Source organism: Falco biarmicus, chromosome 2 (assembly GCF_023638135.1).
Source record: "Falco biarmicus isolate bFalBia1 chromosome 2, bFalBia1.pri, whole genome shotgun sequence".
Lineage (NCBI taxonomy): Eukaryota > Metazoa > Chordata > Aves > Falconiformes > Falconidae > Falco > Falco biarmicus.
This window is the reverse complement of record NC_079289.1, coordinates 19169709-19186035: the sequence shown is the minus strand read 5'-3', so window position 1 is coordinate 19186035 and position 16327 is coordinate 19169709. Positions and strand designations below refer to the sequence as shown.

Sequence of the window (16327 nt, the reverse complement as noted above, 5' to 3'; positions counted from 1 at the left end):
TATTACTAAGCTAATGAAAACCACATCAAGCTGTCAGAAAACTAAAATTGACCTTCTCAACCATGGTGCTAGTAATCAGATAATCCTTATGAATTACCCAATTAGTTACTAATCAATTTGTCACTTAATCATTTACAGAGCCACAAACCCCCCATCTCTCAGCATGTGCCTGCCATTTCCTTCTCTCTCTCTCATCACTGATGAAGCGTGAACCCCTCACCTCCCCACAGACAAGTTTCTTGCTATGCACCTAGATGACTGGGGTCAGGATGAGTGAATGCTGTAGGTAAATGTATATCTATGGGCATTTAAAGTGAAAATCTAAAGCACAGTAACCTCAGGAACTGATGGCAATAAAACCTAACTCCAAATCTGATAACCAAGACCAATTTTACAGACAGAGTAGTTATTATAAAATAGCCTACCAAAAAGTATCCCTTAAACCACTTAATTCTAAATCGCTGTTTCATAACCCTGGAGAATCTTACATTTGCTTTAACATCCTCTATCTAACTGGATAGAGCGATTACCCATAGCAATGGTGCCTACCAAAAATGAATTAAACACTAGATCGGCAATGGGAAAGAGATTTGATAGCTGCCTACAAGAGGAGACTGACATTAACCTATAGTTGTTCTAACAGTGAGTACAAATCACTGAACTCTTACAGACCTCTAGTCTGATTAAAAGATTGCCGTACTGTGTGGTTGATGAAGATGCTTGCAAGGGAACCAGCATACAGTCTTCAGCAATTATACCAAACAGCAGTGCTTGAACAGGACACAATCTTTTGGTTTCCACCTAAACATAAAAGCAAAAGCTTCATGATCACATACCTCATTGCAACATTGCTGCCATCAATAACTATTGGCCTCAGGTTGTCACCATCCTCCGTCACATCCTCCTGCAGTGGAGATTCTGACCTCTGAGACTCTATGGAAGACGCTTCACGCATTACACTAGTGTTAGCATTAGTTACAGTCTGATCAGTCTCAGTTTTATTCCCAAGTTTGACAAGTTCTCCCAAAATATCATTTATTAAAGCATCAGTACCAAGTTTATTTAGTACAAGTTGAACCTGCTCTTCAGAGTAACCCAACTTAAGTGCAAACTCCAGTTTGGTTTGATATTCTTTCACCACATCAGGGGGCTTTTTTACTTCCTTAGGTACTATCTGAGCCTCTTCTATCCTAAAGTCTTGCAAGATTTCATTTCGTTTTAGTATGTGAGGCTCTAAGCAAGGAGACCGGCACAGCTGTCGGTGAGTCTTAGGCAGTAAATGCGATTCTGATGCAGAATTATTCAGTCTCTCTGAATCATTGTCAGAATTTGTGCTTTCTTCAGAGTCACAACTAGAGCTTCCAGAAGTCTCTTCAGATACCTCTTTGTCTACATCTTCTTTCCTAGAATTAACCTTATCCATCGTTGGCTTCTCTGCCATTGACCAAGGTTCAATTGCATTTATTTGTGTGCCAGTGCTCCCCACATAAAGGTGGCCTAAGTCATGCCCCAGATGATCCTTCAAGCCCATGAAGCTGCTGCATGTACTTGACTCCACTTTGTTGTTTTTCTTGTATTCTTGAATATAAAGTGTTCCGTATTCCTAAAGAAAGAACAAAAATGTTGCAACTGGTTATACATATTATTTGTTTTCTATTTTCTTGCTGCTTCCTCAGAACTGCATTTATTCTCCCCCCGGAGAGAAAAAGGACTTTTTTGTTGGGTTTTTTTTTAAACACTGAAAACTTTTTTGGGCAAAACTTTTCCTAAGGAACACCCATAACTAAGCAGATAAACCACTGATCATCTCTTTTTGGAGTGTATAAAATGCTTTTACTTAAGAATTTCTAAAAACGGGTTTATGAAAGAGTAGAAACCACACTGCAAGTATACCTACTGTAATGCAGAGACAGCTGTCAATATTTAAAGGAATAGAGATATTTCTTCTAGCTTAAGACAGTATTGTGACAATAAAAAAAAACAACCAACCCAAAACAGGTATAAAATACAAGTGCTAGGAAAGCTTTTTAAACTAAATACTTTAAACTCTCCGTTGAATAGAAAGAAATTAGCATAATACTAGATTATCTGGCTTATTATGCAAATATAAGACATCATAACACAAAATGAATTAGTAACAGAAAACATGATTCAGTAAAAACTTATTGGCCCTAAGACACACCATCAGTTCAACTGAATACACTCAAACTATTTCTGAATTCCCTTTTACAGTGATAGTTAAGTCAAGAAAGACTAATTGCTCTCAACAGAGTGCTGCATTACTAACACACACAGCATTTAGAGACACGGATTGATCTCACAGCCAATAAAGCCAATGGACGTCTTTGCACTGATTGCAACAGACCATTCATCAAGCCAACGAGGCAATAAAATTAAAAGCTGATTTCAACCCTTGGACTAACGCAAACCTTTTCCTGAATCAAAGCTATATATAGATAGAAGCAACATAGGAAGAACAGAAGAAGAAATGCTGCTGTTTTCTGGACTTCATACAGTTGCCACATAGGTTTTTCTGGACAAATTTTGCATAACAGTACTTAGAACTTAACTACCCATTTCAACACCAGGATTACTTCCACAATCTACATTTAAAGGCAAGATTGCTACCTCCTTCACTTATTTTATTCTTTTAAACAGGAATCTTTGCTAACTGCTTCAATAAAGTAAAAGATAAATTATTTCTCATAGATAAAAATGGACCATATGGACCAATTGTACTCAAGGTTACCATGAAAAAGAAGAATTTACATTAAGGGAAGACTATGAAACAAAGAGTTCTTTCACACTTCCATCTTGCAAGGCAGAACATAAAAGCCAGATACAGAGGCAAAGGACTTCACTTGAACTTGACAGATACATTACAGACACAAATCTCATCAGGGAGGATACACTGAGAAAAAAAACATTACATCAAACAATCTCTTGATCTATACTAGCACAAATTACAGCTCTATCTCATGAGCAGCCAAAATCGTTGTCAGCAAATACATTAACTCTCCCGTCCCCTTACAGGTTAGCATTTAAGAACGACCCAGTGTTTTTAGATTTAAGAACAACTCAGTGTTTTTAGAATACGGTATACTTTCCTCTTCTTGGGATAAAGATCTGAGAGTGCACACAAGAAAAATTCATCCAGTCTTAAGATTAGAGAGAATCAAGCAAAAAAATCCAATCCGTGGTTCAGTAAAAGCAGACTCTGTAGGCACTGAGAGGCAAGACATCACCACTGCTGTGGAGCTTTTTGGTTACGGGGCACAAAAACTTGCTTTACCTACGCATTTCTAGTTCAAATAAATAAATCTATCATCAGCATTTTCATGTCCAACACCTTAATCCAGGCAAGACTGACAGGAAAGAAAATACTCTACAGAGTTTTATTTAGATCTGATCTTGTTACAAGGCAGTAGGGCTGTAATTCTCAGGCAGCGTATCAATGAATATTACTCTCTCAACTCAAAAGCTTTAGGTTTTCAAGCAACGCCACAGATGAAACACAACGAGAATTTAGGAAATGAACCTTTTCACACTGTGATTTATTTACTAAGGTAATGCACTTGATAGCGCAGTGCTAGCAACAAATCACAAGGATAAAAAAAAAACAAACACTGTGGCCTTCACAGAACTGACACCAAAAAACAAAAAAGACAAAAAACCAACAAAAAAAACCCCAAACCAACAAAAACCCCACCACCACACCCACCCTCAAACAAGAAACCCCTATTGGAAGTGAGGCTGCTTAGCAACCAGCCTGTAGTTGCTAGGATGCGCTCCTTTAACATACCATCATGAATACTAGCACAGCCAAAGAATAATTTGGTATGAACAAAAGCCCATGAAAGAGAGTGGGACTGAAGTGCGTCTGGTTTCCCCTTGGAGAACAATGCAGCTGCCAAACCGATCTGGAAGCCCCGACATCATTGTTCCACCAAGCCCACAATCTGCTCTGACTCGAGGAAGTCTAGTTAATGGGCAACACTTTTAAGCTGGACTGAAAAGTTGAGCTGGCTCATGTACTGCCACCACAGCATACAGGGAGATAATGGGTCACTGCCTAAATCCGTGTACTGTGAAATGTCATTTTAGTATTGAACTAAAAGCAGAGGGAGGTTTTTTTCTGGGAGGGGGGAAGAGGAGATTGCATATTAACAACGTGGCATAAACAAAGCTTGAAGTGCATGCCTAGATCAGAAAGAGGATTATTTTTTTTTGGTAATATTAGTTAAAATAATACTTAAGTCATTCTCCAATCACTTCTTCCTTGAAGTTTAAGTGCTTTACAGCAGCTGCAATCGTAACACCCTCCAGTGGGATTCAAAGAAGTCAGCAGCATATGAACGTGTCTGAAGATCGGGTATTACATGAGACATACTTCAGACGATCTGCACATCAACTGCATATGAAAAATGACCATAAACTGAGCTTTGTCTGTTCTTGGGAATGTATACATAATCAGCCTCGCATCTATCTGCTTTAAGTCTCCTGCCAATCTCCATCTTGCTCCAATATGTAATTGGGTTTTTTTTGCATAGAACTCTAGTCTAGTTTGTCAGAAACTATTTAAAGATTAGAGTAATAAGAGCAGCAGCTTTCAAATCTACACCAGATAACATACAGTCACCATACTTTTACTTTAAAAGGGTAGTTAAATTATGTTTACACTGTAAATCCAAAGCTAAAGATTTCTCTGGCTTCCTGCATAAGCAGTACACTATTCCTGGCATTTGGCATTAACCCCTGCATGCAAACTGCATTCATTTTCACACAAATTTTTACAATGTCTGTGAACTTTGTACACTGTATTTGTGGTCAGCAGCACCTCTCAGAAACACAACACTTTGGAGCTCCCAACATGATGTCCTTTATGAGATTCATTGATTAGAACCATGAAAATCAGATGTCACTGTTGAATGCTGCTTGAATTGATTATTTTATCTTGATTTGGTCAGTGAAGAGCAACATGCCAGTCAGCCTATTTGAATGAATTTGTATTCCAAATAAACACTAGCGTACCTATATATAGGACAGTGAAGCTCATGAAAACCTGAAAAGGTCACATTTATCCAAGGAGTAACATCAGCAAAGAACAACTCCTTGCACTCTTTATTTACAACAAACCCTCATTACACAATACGGTTTTAAAGTATGCTTACTGATACAATGCAATATAGCTAAGAAAAATATCCGCTATGAATTCTGACTCAACTGAGAACCAACGAAACAAAAAATCAGCCAAAAAATTCTTGTCAAGAAAGTATTCAGCTTTTGGTTACGCTCACCGCAGCTGAGTAACTGAATTTGTATTTATGAAAAGGTTATTAAAATGGGTAACGCCCAATTTGGACATACTACACCGTAGAGTTTTAAACTACAGCCTGTTTAAAGCTACAGTATCTCACACTATGTTCACTGTTAAAGGCCTAAAATACTGTACTACTGAGTCAAAGACATTTATCAAGTATAAATGTAATATAGATGAGCACTGTGCTACTACACTGTAGAAGTGTAATCTTTTCCCATTTCTTAGAAGTCACCACTGTTTTCCACTAACCATTAACAATAATCAGCCCATTATTTCACCTTCACACAAAACAGAAATATTTCTCAAAGGGATGTGGGCAAGTAGATCATCTAATCTTTCAATGTGTATCCAGAATACTTTCCACTTACAACTGAGCATAAGAAAAGCAATTAATGCAAATTTAATTCACAGAGGAAAATAACAAGGAGTAAAATAGTGTCATGTAGGCACAGTATAACAGAAATGGTGTATTCTCAAAAGACTGTCAAAAGTTTCTGAAGAGACATTCTACAGTGAAATAGCTGCGTGTTTTCACACAGGCAGACTTTTTTTAAGTCTTCTAAACACAAAATGGAAAATATTGAAATCACAGTTTGTTGAAACACTGTCATTACTTGTCACAAACAGAAGTGCAGAACTGATCAGAAAAGAAAAAAATGAACGGATCTATTATCCAAATGATAAAGATACAGCAACAATGCAAATAAAATAATGAATATGTAATAAATACCTACTGCTGTAGTTTCTATGTATTTAATTACCATTGTATTTCAGTGAGTGCTGTTGTCTGCATCACTCTATCCAACAAAGGAAGGATGTCCCATTGAACAGATTGGTTAATGCTCTGGGGCAACAGATGTCTACTGGAACTGCAGGAGACCAGCAACTGGTGGCCTGCCCATCTTCTGAAAACTTTCAATAGACTCATGCATATGTTCACACAATAGAGCATGTGGTAGAAATGCAAACCTCTTTTTAACCCTTTTATATGCCCTCTTTCCCTCCCAACTGATATATGAAGGTCTTTGTTTTGGTTTTTTTTTTCTTTACAGGATCCTTGGAACACAGGCTCATGGAGTACACAGTGTTTGTTCTTCAGCCTAACATTCGAACTCAAAACATAAAACAAAACAGATTAGAAAGTTTATAAAAATAGCCAGGCTAGATCTGACACACTCATGAATAGCTTTCAAAGCACAAAACCTTTGACTGGAACATGTCCCCATCTGACAGCATCTGAATGCTCTATCTTGCGCTACGGCATCTTCATATAGCCCACAATGGAGCTCTTCCTATTTTCACAAACACAGGAAATATCACCCATTGTATGGTATAATAGAAAAAGGTGTTTGTTTCTTTTTTTCTCTTAAAAGCTCTTTCTACCAGTCACAAATTAAAGTAAATAATCCCTTATTTGCAAAAAAAAGGGTAAATACCTATAACTTAAAGTTGAAACCTCCCCCCCAGGGGGCTAGAGGAGAATTTGTTCTGTTGATGGCTACTGCCTACCATTTTCAAATTCTGGGAAACACACCATTACCGATGCTTTTGAAAGTTCCTTAATAGAATGCACTGGGTGAGATCATTGCTCTTTAATATACTTGGTCTTCAGACAAACTGTTTTTCTTTCCCGCTTTTTCCAAGAGACACCCAAAGCGTGCAAATCTCAGCCGATACATGCACCCACTAGCTATGCTGTCCAAACGCAAACTGATATGCTGAAACACCAGACAGGTGAAATGTCCCATTTCTGCAGAGAGAAGCCCATATACTTACGATAGCTGGAAAACACACAGACATTGGTTTCTTGTAGCTGTTCCAGAAGCAACTCCTTAACACGATTTCAGCTGCAGACTTCAGGCAAGCAAGCAGAACAATGAATGGACGAACAGATGGACCCGCGATGTCTTTGCTTAACCTATTACTGAGCGGCCGCAGAGCCAATCACGACCCGTAGAGCTCACAATTAGCACGCCGGGCAGATGCAAGGCAACCTCCCCACCCTGCATCAGGTTCGGAGGTTTCTAAGATAAGCAAGTTGATGTCATTCTCAGGGTCTGCCCCGGGCAGCATGTGTATTAACGAGGGGTGTGCAGCAACAATAGGCCATACAAAAGAGACTAGCAGGCAGCTGCTGTATGAGAGCCAGAGTCATTAGGGAGCAGGCTGCCAACAAGAAACACCTGGCTTGGGCAGACTTCAGCTTCTCCTCATTGTTTCTAATTCATGAAACAAAGAAAGGAATTATTTTTAAGTAGTAAAAGTTGTGAGTTCCTATTAAAATACATCAGTCTTAAGGAATATAATCCCTTCTATTATGGAAACAAAAAGTTCTTTGTGAGGAAAAATATTAAAGAGAAATAAATCTATCAGTAGCTATTGTAGTCCCCTATTCTTGTTAGCAAAATTAATCATATTGGTATAAAGTGCAAGAAGGTATGAAAGGAGCCCACGCTAAACACTGAAATGTATTCAGAAACCCCTTTCTGAATTTCCCGACACTTTTGTACATCAGTCAATAAATGTAATAAACTTGCATTTACACACAACACTAACAGTGTACTTGTGGATAATTTGAATGGAAGGTGAAACTGATTACACTAAACCCATGTAATATTAATATGTGGAATAATGGATATTTTTAAGCACTGGCATTGAAACATTAGGGCACTTGATAGAAAGGAACTAACAACCACTCTTTTGTTCTGGAGTCACTCATATTTGTTTGCAACAGAACTTCTTTCCCTTTTATTTCACAGATCTGTTCTAGATGCCAAGATCTTCCTGTCTCTTTGCAGTAACAAAATATTTGAACAAAAGTCAGGAGCTAGGCCATAGCCAGCTTTTTATTGTTTATATTTTTATTGAAGTAAGCCACATGGAAACATTAACTGTAGTCCACACCCTCCCGTCCCTTCCCCTTCCATGCCCAACACTTCCAATATCATCAAGCCCTGTAACACATACATTTAGTGATGCAGTAGTAGCAGCAAGGTTTGATGCTTGATAAAAAAGGTGGAGTAATGTAGACTTTCAAATAAGAAGTTGCTACTGCTGGCAACTTCAGTGAAGACAGCCCAGCACAGAGGAGGGGATTCTACGTTTGCAAGTGTTCATTTGAATGACTACTAGAAAAGAGTATTTACTGAACTTCAGCATCATTACATAACTAAAAGCAATACTGAGAACTACAGAGGCAGCTGTCCTATGCTTTGAGAGGACAGGCAATCTGCTGGGAAACACCTACTGTGATTTAAAAGAAGAAAAGAATTAGAATAGGTTTGTTAGAGCTGTTTTGAGTAATTTCCCAAGCTTTATGTGGATATTAAAGTGATTCAAGATAGAAAACGAAATCACATACCGTCTATTCACAATAAATCACAATGTTATTACACTGATGCATTTATCATATATCCAGATATTAAGCTGCAAACCAAAAACCCCAGCTATAGTCTCTCTGCACTGTCCATTAAACATGCCTCAGAACAACTACTAACACCACTATTTCGGAGCTTTTAAGTCAGAGGCAGGAGGAGACTCCTCACTAATTTCTGCCACTGTGAACACAAAGAGTGAGAGAAAGCTACCCACGAGCACAGTGGGACGCCTGATCTCCAGCACTGGATTAAGCCTCTTTGCAAACAGCGAATAAAAGCAGTGATCTGAAAAAGCTAATCAGACCCTGCTGTGGTATTTAGAGTACCTCAGTTGCCGGTATTGGATAATGTTAAGCATATTAAAACTTCTGTAGGCAAAATAGGAAGCCAGTCCAACTCACCTATGCCCAAAAACTGCAGTTAAATGCAAGCAGGATCACTTGGCTAGTCAGTTGTTGAATATCAGGCACTTCTTTTGCAATACCAGAAACACTTGTTTTGCAAAGGACATGTATGACACTTTATGCACAGCTGTAACAAATCGAGAACTCCATAGCACAGAAGTGGCGTACTTCAGGCTCTACAAGCACAACCAGGGCAAGTGTATGATCTGCCTTAAAAATAAGGCTTTAAGAAATTTACTCGCAAATACCTGCCACCCCAATGCCTTCTACAGTAACAGTAATAATACCCCACACCTCCAAACCAACTCTCCATACTTCAAGTGCATGTCTTCAGGAAACCAGGTCTACTTGCAGATTAATGTTCATGCTAATGCCATGCTGCAGCTGACTATGACCAAAGTTGGAACAGATACAATCTGAAGACTTATGTTATATTATTTAATGTACAGAAAATATTCTAGCAAAGCTGTAGTTGCATGAATTAAGAAGACATTTTCTAATTCTACCTTGTGGACCATGTCAGTTACTGAAACCAGCTGTTCTGGAAACATCTTCTCAGTTCTTCTGTAAAAGTTGGGCTGTCCATGGTTTAAAAGGTGTCAGATCATCCTATTAAATCACACTTGCGATGACAGAAAAGCATTTGTATTAAGGTTTAACCAGTACACGAGGCTTCCTTGTGGGAACGATGAGCTCAGCAAAGAAACCTTAGCAAGAAACACTATGGCTCTCCCATCACATCTGTGAGAGGCTGTAACAGCATCACTAGAAGGTACACAGCATAAATGGGCAAAGCAAGCTCTACTTATGCTCATCCTTCCAAATCCAATAACCTGACCAGTTTAGTAGTCTCCTATTAACAGATCTAAAAAGACAAGATGTCAGTAAGTTAAATCCAGTCACCAAAATACAGCAAACTTAGCAGTGCTTCAAATTTCTGGTCTTGCAAGATCAGTAAGCTGTGAAAACCTAGTTTTGTGGCTCCTAGAGACTGGACATTGTGTGCAGGGCTCACTGGGTCCCTAATGCCACTTCATTAAACAGCAGGCCAGCACAAAATCCTGAACTGGCTGGAAATGATGGGCTCAGGGACTCCATGGTGGAAGAAGATTTCCAAATGGCACACAGCAAGGGGACGGGGCACTGCAGAGGGACGGGAGCCAGGGTGAATCTCTCAGCTGGGCAAGGGGTGGGAACGGAGAATGTGTTTCCCCCCATGCCCCCGCCCATGCCCCCCCCCTGCTGCCCAGTTTGGTATGAAAAGCACACATGGCAGGATCAGAAAGACCAAAGGAGGGAGAGCTGGAGCAGCTGGGAAATTCAGACAGTGTAGGCTGAAGATATTAGGGAAACACTACTCTATGGAAGGGGGAGGGGGGGGGAACCCACCCTAAAATAAAAAGCTGCTAGTTCCAGCCAACTCCTGTTGTTTCAAACACATTGGAAACAAAGCCCTACTTAACAAGATATTATTTTATGCAAGCATACAAAATGGTCATTCTGTAACTTAAGTGGTATTATTGCAGCAATTAGAAAGACAACTTGTCCCATTAAAGTATTTAATTATCTTTTATCGTAGACCTTTATGCTAAGCCTCCAGTAACAAATGATGCATTTGTAAGAATACAGTACACAAGTTAAATCAACCACATATTTATGAATTAGAAATGAAAGTTTATGCTACAGACAAAACTCACTGCTGTACCATTGCAAAATATTCTACGTTTACTGTTGGAATTGGGAGTTGCAAGGGAGACGCTTATCTTTAAAATTATGAGGTGGCAATACAACAGAAATTCTTCTTTTCCAGTTAGTATGTTAAGAGATGCAAACTATCTTAAGGAGACCACTTTAAAAAAAGTCTATTTAGTTTTGAGGAATAGTAAGTGGTGCTCTAAACTGTATCTACACACAGTCATAAAAACAAAGACCACCATTCTACAGTCACACAGAGTGAATTAAATGACCGGTAAAAAGTGCTTAGAATTCAGAAAAACACAAATGGTACACTGATAAATATGAGTAATGCTTTGGCTAGAGAATAACTAGCCTTTAAAAATAACATTTAAAAAGGCTCAACTATTTTTAAATGCAACATAATTTCTCTGTAGAAAAACATGCACTTTCAAATGCACTAAAACAAAGTAGCAGAGTTCTTTCACTCTTTGAAAAAAAGACTCATTTGACTGCACTTACCCTTAAAATTTAAAAAAGCAGAGATGCATTTTCCAGCGTCTTAAAAGAAGGTTAGGAGGTCTACAGGCTCTAGTATAATCCCAGTAGATTGTCAGTATTGACTGCATGGAAGACTTGAGCAAACCACTGCAACATTTATCATGATATCCTCTAATACCTTTCGAAGAGAAGAGGGCAAGTTTTACCACAAGTAGTGATTACTTTTTTGCTAACCTTGGGTATAAACAGATCCAGTCTTTCCTTGTCTGTGGGTAGACGAAGGCTGTGACCATGAGATGACAAGATGCCTGCCTGTAGCTGCACCTAACTGCACAGTCTGCCTACATGAGGAGCCCAACAGGCATGAGCCATACCAGCAAGCCACACAGAAGGCATAAAGCTGCATTCTGCAACAGCAGAAACACTGGTATCACCCATCAGTACCACACTGAGAAGTTGCTCCTAAAATGAGACATTCTCTGAAGCAAAGACTTTGATTTTGAAAGTGAATAGTTTTGATTATGCTTACCTAAGAGGATAATTAAAAAGCAGCTGCCTCAGCACCGTAACTTCAGATATCCATTGTAGGCATGGATCCCTAAGCAATGCTCCTGCCATAGTATCACAGAACCACTGAGGTTAGAAGAAACCTCTGGAAGTCAGGCATGGATCCCTAAGCAATGCTCCTGCCATAGTATCACAGAACCACTGAGGTTAGAAGAAACCTCTGGAAGTCAGCTGGTCCAACCTCCCTGCTCAAGCAGGGCCACCTACAGCTAGTTGCTCATGACCCTGTCCAGACAGCATCCAAGTATCTCCAAAGACAGAGACTCCACCACCTCCCGGGCAACCTGTGCCAGTGCTCAGTCACCCTCACAGTAAAAAAACCCAAAACATTTCCCGGTGAGAAGAGGGAACCTCTCCTGTTTCTGTCTGTGCTCACTGCCTCTTGCCCTGTCCCTGGGCACCACTGAAAAGAGCCTGCCTCTGCCCTCATTGCACCCTCCCTTTGGCTATTTATACGCATTGGTAAGATCCCCCTCAGCCTTCTCTTCTCCAGGTTGAACAGTTCCAGCTCTCTCAGCCTTTCCTCACAGGAGAGATGCTCCCTTAATCATCTTTGTGGCCCTTTGTTAGACTCACTCGAGTATGTCCAGGTCTCTCTTGTACTGGAGAGCCCAGCACTGGACACAACACTCCAGGTGTGCCTCACCAGTGCGGAGCAGAGGGGAAGGATCCCCCCTCACATGCTGCACAACTCCACATAATGCAGCCCAGGACACTGCTGGCTTTCTCTGCCACAAGGACACACCACAGGCTCAAGGATTCTTCCCATCTTTAAGTGGAAGCTCCAACTCAAGTGTGGTTAAAACCTGGCACAAAAGATGAGTCACTAACCGTACCAGCACAAGGGCGTGTGCACACAGACAACATGATCACAGAAGCCTGGCTTCCAAGGGCAGTATTTCTTGGGTTTTTGGGGGAACAGACACCCAAGAGCATTCCACCAAATGTGCAGGGGAAATGTTTTTCTTCACATAAGCAATGTGACCATTTCCACAGTTTGGCCAGTTAAGGTTCAATTTTGCAACAATGACTGTGCTCATAAGGGTAGATCCCTTTACTCCCTGCTGTGATATAGCCATGTGTAAGAACCACCCCATTCTGTGAGTCTTTCTTTAGGACAAGGCCTCAGTTACCGTTTCCTGTCTGAAAAAAAAATAAAATCTTTTTATTTAAAAATGCAAATGTAAGGGAAAAGCACAACATCTGCCACTAGCACCAAAACATAAGTCTAAAAGTCTTTAGTTTTCTTTAAAACTGCACTTAACATCTTGTACTTCTTTCTGCCCTTTTTGGGGATGCAAGAGCATAAAACACTTAAGCTTTTAAGAAAATTACCCAGATTAAAAATCCTTAAACAGAAAAGGCAAAAAACCCCAAATCAATCACCTGCCACTGGTTTTCAGATTCCAATCTACAGACACCGAAGGGTCTATCCTATTTTTACACACTTTGCCAAAGAAACCCAAGAAAATCCAACCTGCAGTTCAGCTACATCAATGCTGGGCCTTTCAGCTTTACTGGAAAAATTTCAGGGGGTTGCAAGCCAGAAAACATTGAAAGCCCTTGCCATGCACTAAGATGGCTGTCGAGCAACTACTCCTATCAACACCAGGGCAGTGTGGAACATGCTGCTGATTTCTGCAACAAATGGGGTAACAGTGTTTATTTTAAGATTATTGCTGGAGGGCATTCTGCTTAATTTCTTTCTTAATTTTATTACTTATGAATTGAAGCAGAGACACTGAGGTACAAAGGACTTTAGGGAAAAGTTTCCAGCAATACATGTTAGATTTGATCTCTTTCCACTTCCAGAATGAGTCACACTGTCTGGATGCTTTCTGAGCATAAAAATTTGAACTAATTAACTTTCCCTGTGACAATATTGGGCAGCCAGACAATGCCTACAACTGTACAAAGTGTACGCCGTCATGCTTAGCAAAGTACTTTTATTCAAATTTGTTCTGTCAGAAGAAAATCCTCTAACAAAACTAACATGGTTATGTTAAATAAAAAAGTATTCTCTTCATTTAAATACAAATTTAAGAGACTTAGCCAGTCAACCTAACATCTTTTATCTGTGCCACAGACTATTATTAAGAGTTTGAAAGGCTCGTCAGGGGAAAATAGGCCTCTCAAACTGTCTACTGACATGGCCAGGTTGTGTTTCAGGTCATGCTGTTGGCAACAGAGCTCCATAATCTCCAGGGTTCCTGGATGAAGTTCAAGGTGTTAGTTGGACTCTGCATCACCCTAAATGGCTTCACAGGGTTATGCTTATTTGAGAGACAATTCCTGTGCCTGTACCACAGGGCTGCAGTTGTCATTTTGGACTGGAGCCTTCTGTGAGAGAGCTGCCAGCAGCAGATTTTCTGCAAGACTTTCGGCCTTGCTATTTACTCTCTATTGGAATGAAAGAGCCAGAGAGTATCTTACGGTCCAGTTTTTTTGTCCAGATTTAGTAAGTTAAAAATCAGGGAAGACAGAGATGGTCATGTGGTTTGTCAAGACACACTTAGTATATAATTATTTCTTACTTTGTGGGGAAGCTTTTACTAGAGCTGACATGTAGCAACAATAGCCAGATCTTATAGAAAGTGGGCTACTGTAGCTGCAAAGACAAGTTAAAAAATAAATAGAAAATAACTACACATAAACTCTACCTGTCATTTAGGTATGGCTGTTCTTCAGATTTATTGTATCCCTGAATTCAGGGCAAACCACCAGGAAGTCCCCATACTGAACTATGTACACCAGGCCTTGAAATCCTAGTATTTTATACGTTAATAAAACAGCTTGCTCACTTTTGTTTAATAAACTAACATATCAAAAAGAGACAATCTGCTAGTGATTTCACATAATTTTAGGGGGTCTTCAGAGTTTCAGAGTCTTTCCATTCTGAGCTCAGACATTTCAACTTCTAAAGCAGAAATTAATATTGCAGACCAAACTTCCTTATGTTTAGTCTCCACTTTATGAAGCTTCCCCCTCCTCTTTTTTTTTTAAGTTAGACAGGCAACTAGATTTTAGTCCTATGAAACTTGCATAGATTCCTTCATTAAAAGTTAGTATTTCAAGCCCTTTTTGGCCTCCAGAGCTCACACTTTGCTTTTCAGAGTCTTACCACATCATTGAGTTAGATCTAACAACAACAGATGCAAATATGAAGATTTAATTCAGAACTGGTGATACTATTTAACATTTATAATTAAATAATTGAGTTTGGAAGGGATCTCTGGAGGTCAGCTAGTCCAACAAACTCACACTCAACACAGGGTCAACCACAGTAGGTTGTTCAGTGCATTTCCCAAATCAACTTCTGAGCATCTCCAAGGCTGGAGATTCTACAACCTGTCCAGGCACCTGTTCCAGTGTTTATCTTCATGGTGACATTTTTCCTAATATCCAATCTAAACCTCCCTTGGTGCAACACTTCAGGCCATTTCATCTCATTCTATGACTTGTTACCTGGGAAAAAAAGACAGACACCCACCTCGCTGCAACCACCTTTCAGGCAGTTGTAGAGAGCAGTAATGTCTCCCCTCAGCCTCCCTTTTCAAGGCTAAACAACCCCAGGTTCCTCAACTGCTTCTCATAAGACTTGTCTTCTACACCCATCACCAGCTTCGTTGCCTTTCTTGGGACACGCTACAGCACCTCAACATCCTTCTTGCAGTCCTTCTTGCTCACAGAAATATGCAGAGCACAGCAAGAAAAGATCAGCCTTAAGAGAGTGATGCTTGTTTTCACACTAATGAGCTTGCTTATCTGAGGTCTCTCTTGTGACAGCTGTATACATTAAAAGGCAATTGATCTGTAACATACTAATGTCTGAAATTAATAAGGTGTCCTGTGCAAACTAAAGACTGCTAACACTGCCTTAGAAAATCTGGAGCTGCCAGTTTTATGAAACAAATCAGACAGAAGACCATCACCAAATACTGAACAAAAACTTATGGAGAGACCATGCATGGAACCAACATAGTTAAACTTATCAAAGTCAAAGAGCAATTATTTTGAGTCTTGAAAACAAGACTGGTTGTGTAATTCCACAATGCAAAGACATGCTTAATCTCTGCGAAGACTGGTAGTTTAATTTCTCCTAATTCATCAGGCAAGTGTGGTTTACCAAGTTCCACTTGTAACAAGTGATGGTCAATTCAGAGAAGGAAGAAGAGAGCTCACAAGAAAGTCGCAAGACTGAATGAATCTTGGTAATGAGGTCAAACTCGACCTTGTGGGCATCACCTAAACACATTTATGGGCCACGCAGTCTTTTGCTGGAACCAGATGAAAGTCACATCAATGTATGCATGATACCAGATGTTATTTTCCTCCACACAAACAACTACAATAAAAAAAGCTATTAACAGGCAAGTGAACAAGCGGCTGGGGAAATGGCAGCTGAAGCAGAAAACTCTTGACTTCAATCTTTCAGCAGTAAGCATGGGCTGTAGCTCAGCAACAACTTCAAGAAACCCAGACTG

The 16327-nt window shown here is 39.8% G+C and overlaps 1 protein-coding gene across 3 annotated transcripts in view; it reads right to left on the bottom strand.

The window, feature by feature from the left end:
- The window catches only part of ZC3H12C (zinc finger CCCH-type containing 12C), a 46805-nt gene that overhangs the window by 23430 nt on the left and 7048 nt on the right, over positions 1 to 16327 (bottom strand). For all 3 annotated transcript variants that reach the window (XM_056328574.1, XM_056328573.1, XM_056328572.1), the window contains exon 2: positions 837 to 1603. In XM_056328574.1, the coding sequence (XP_056184549.1) occupies positions 837 to 1531 (695 nt within the window). In that variant the 5' untranslated portion in view covers positions 1532 to 1603. The remainder of the gene's footprint in view (positions 1 to 836; positions 1604 to 16327) is intronic.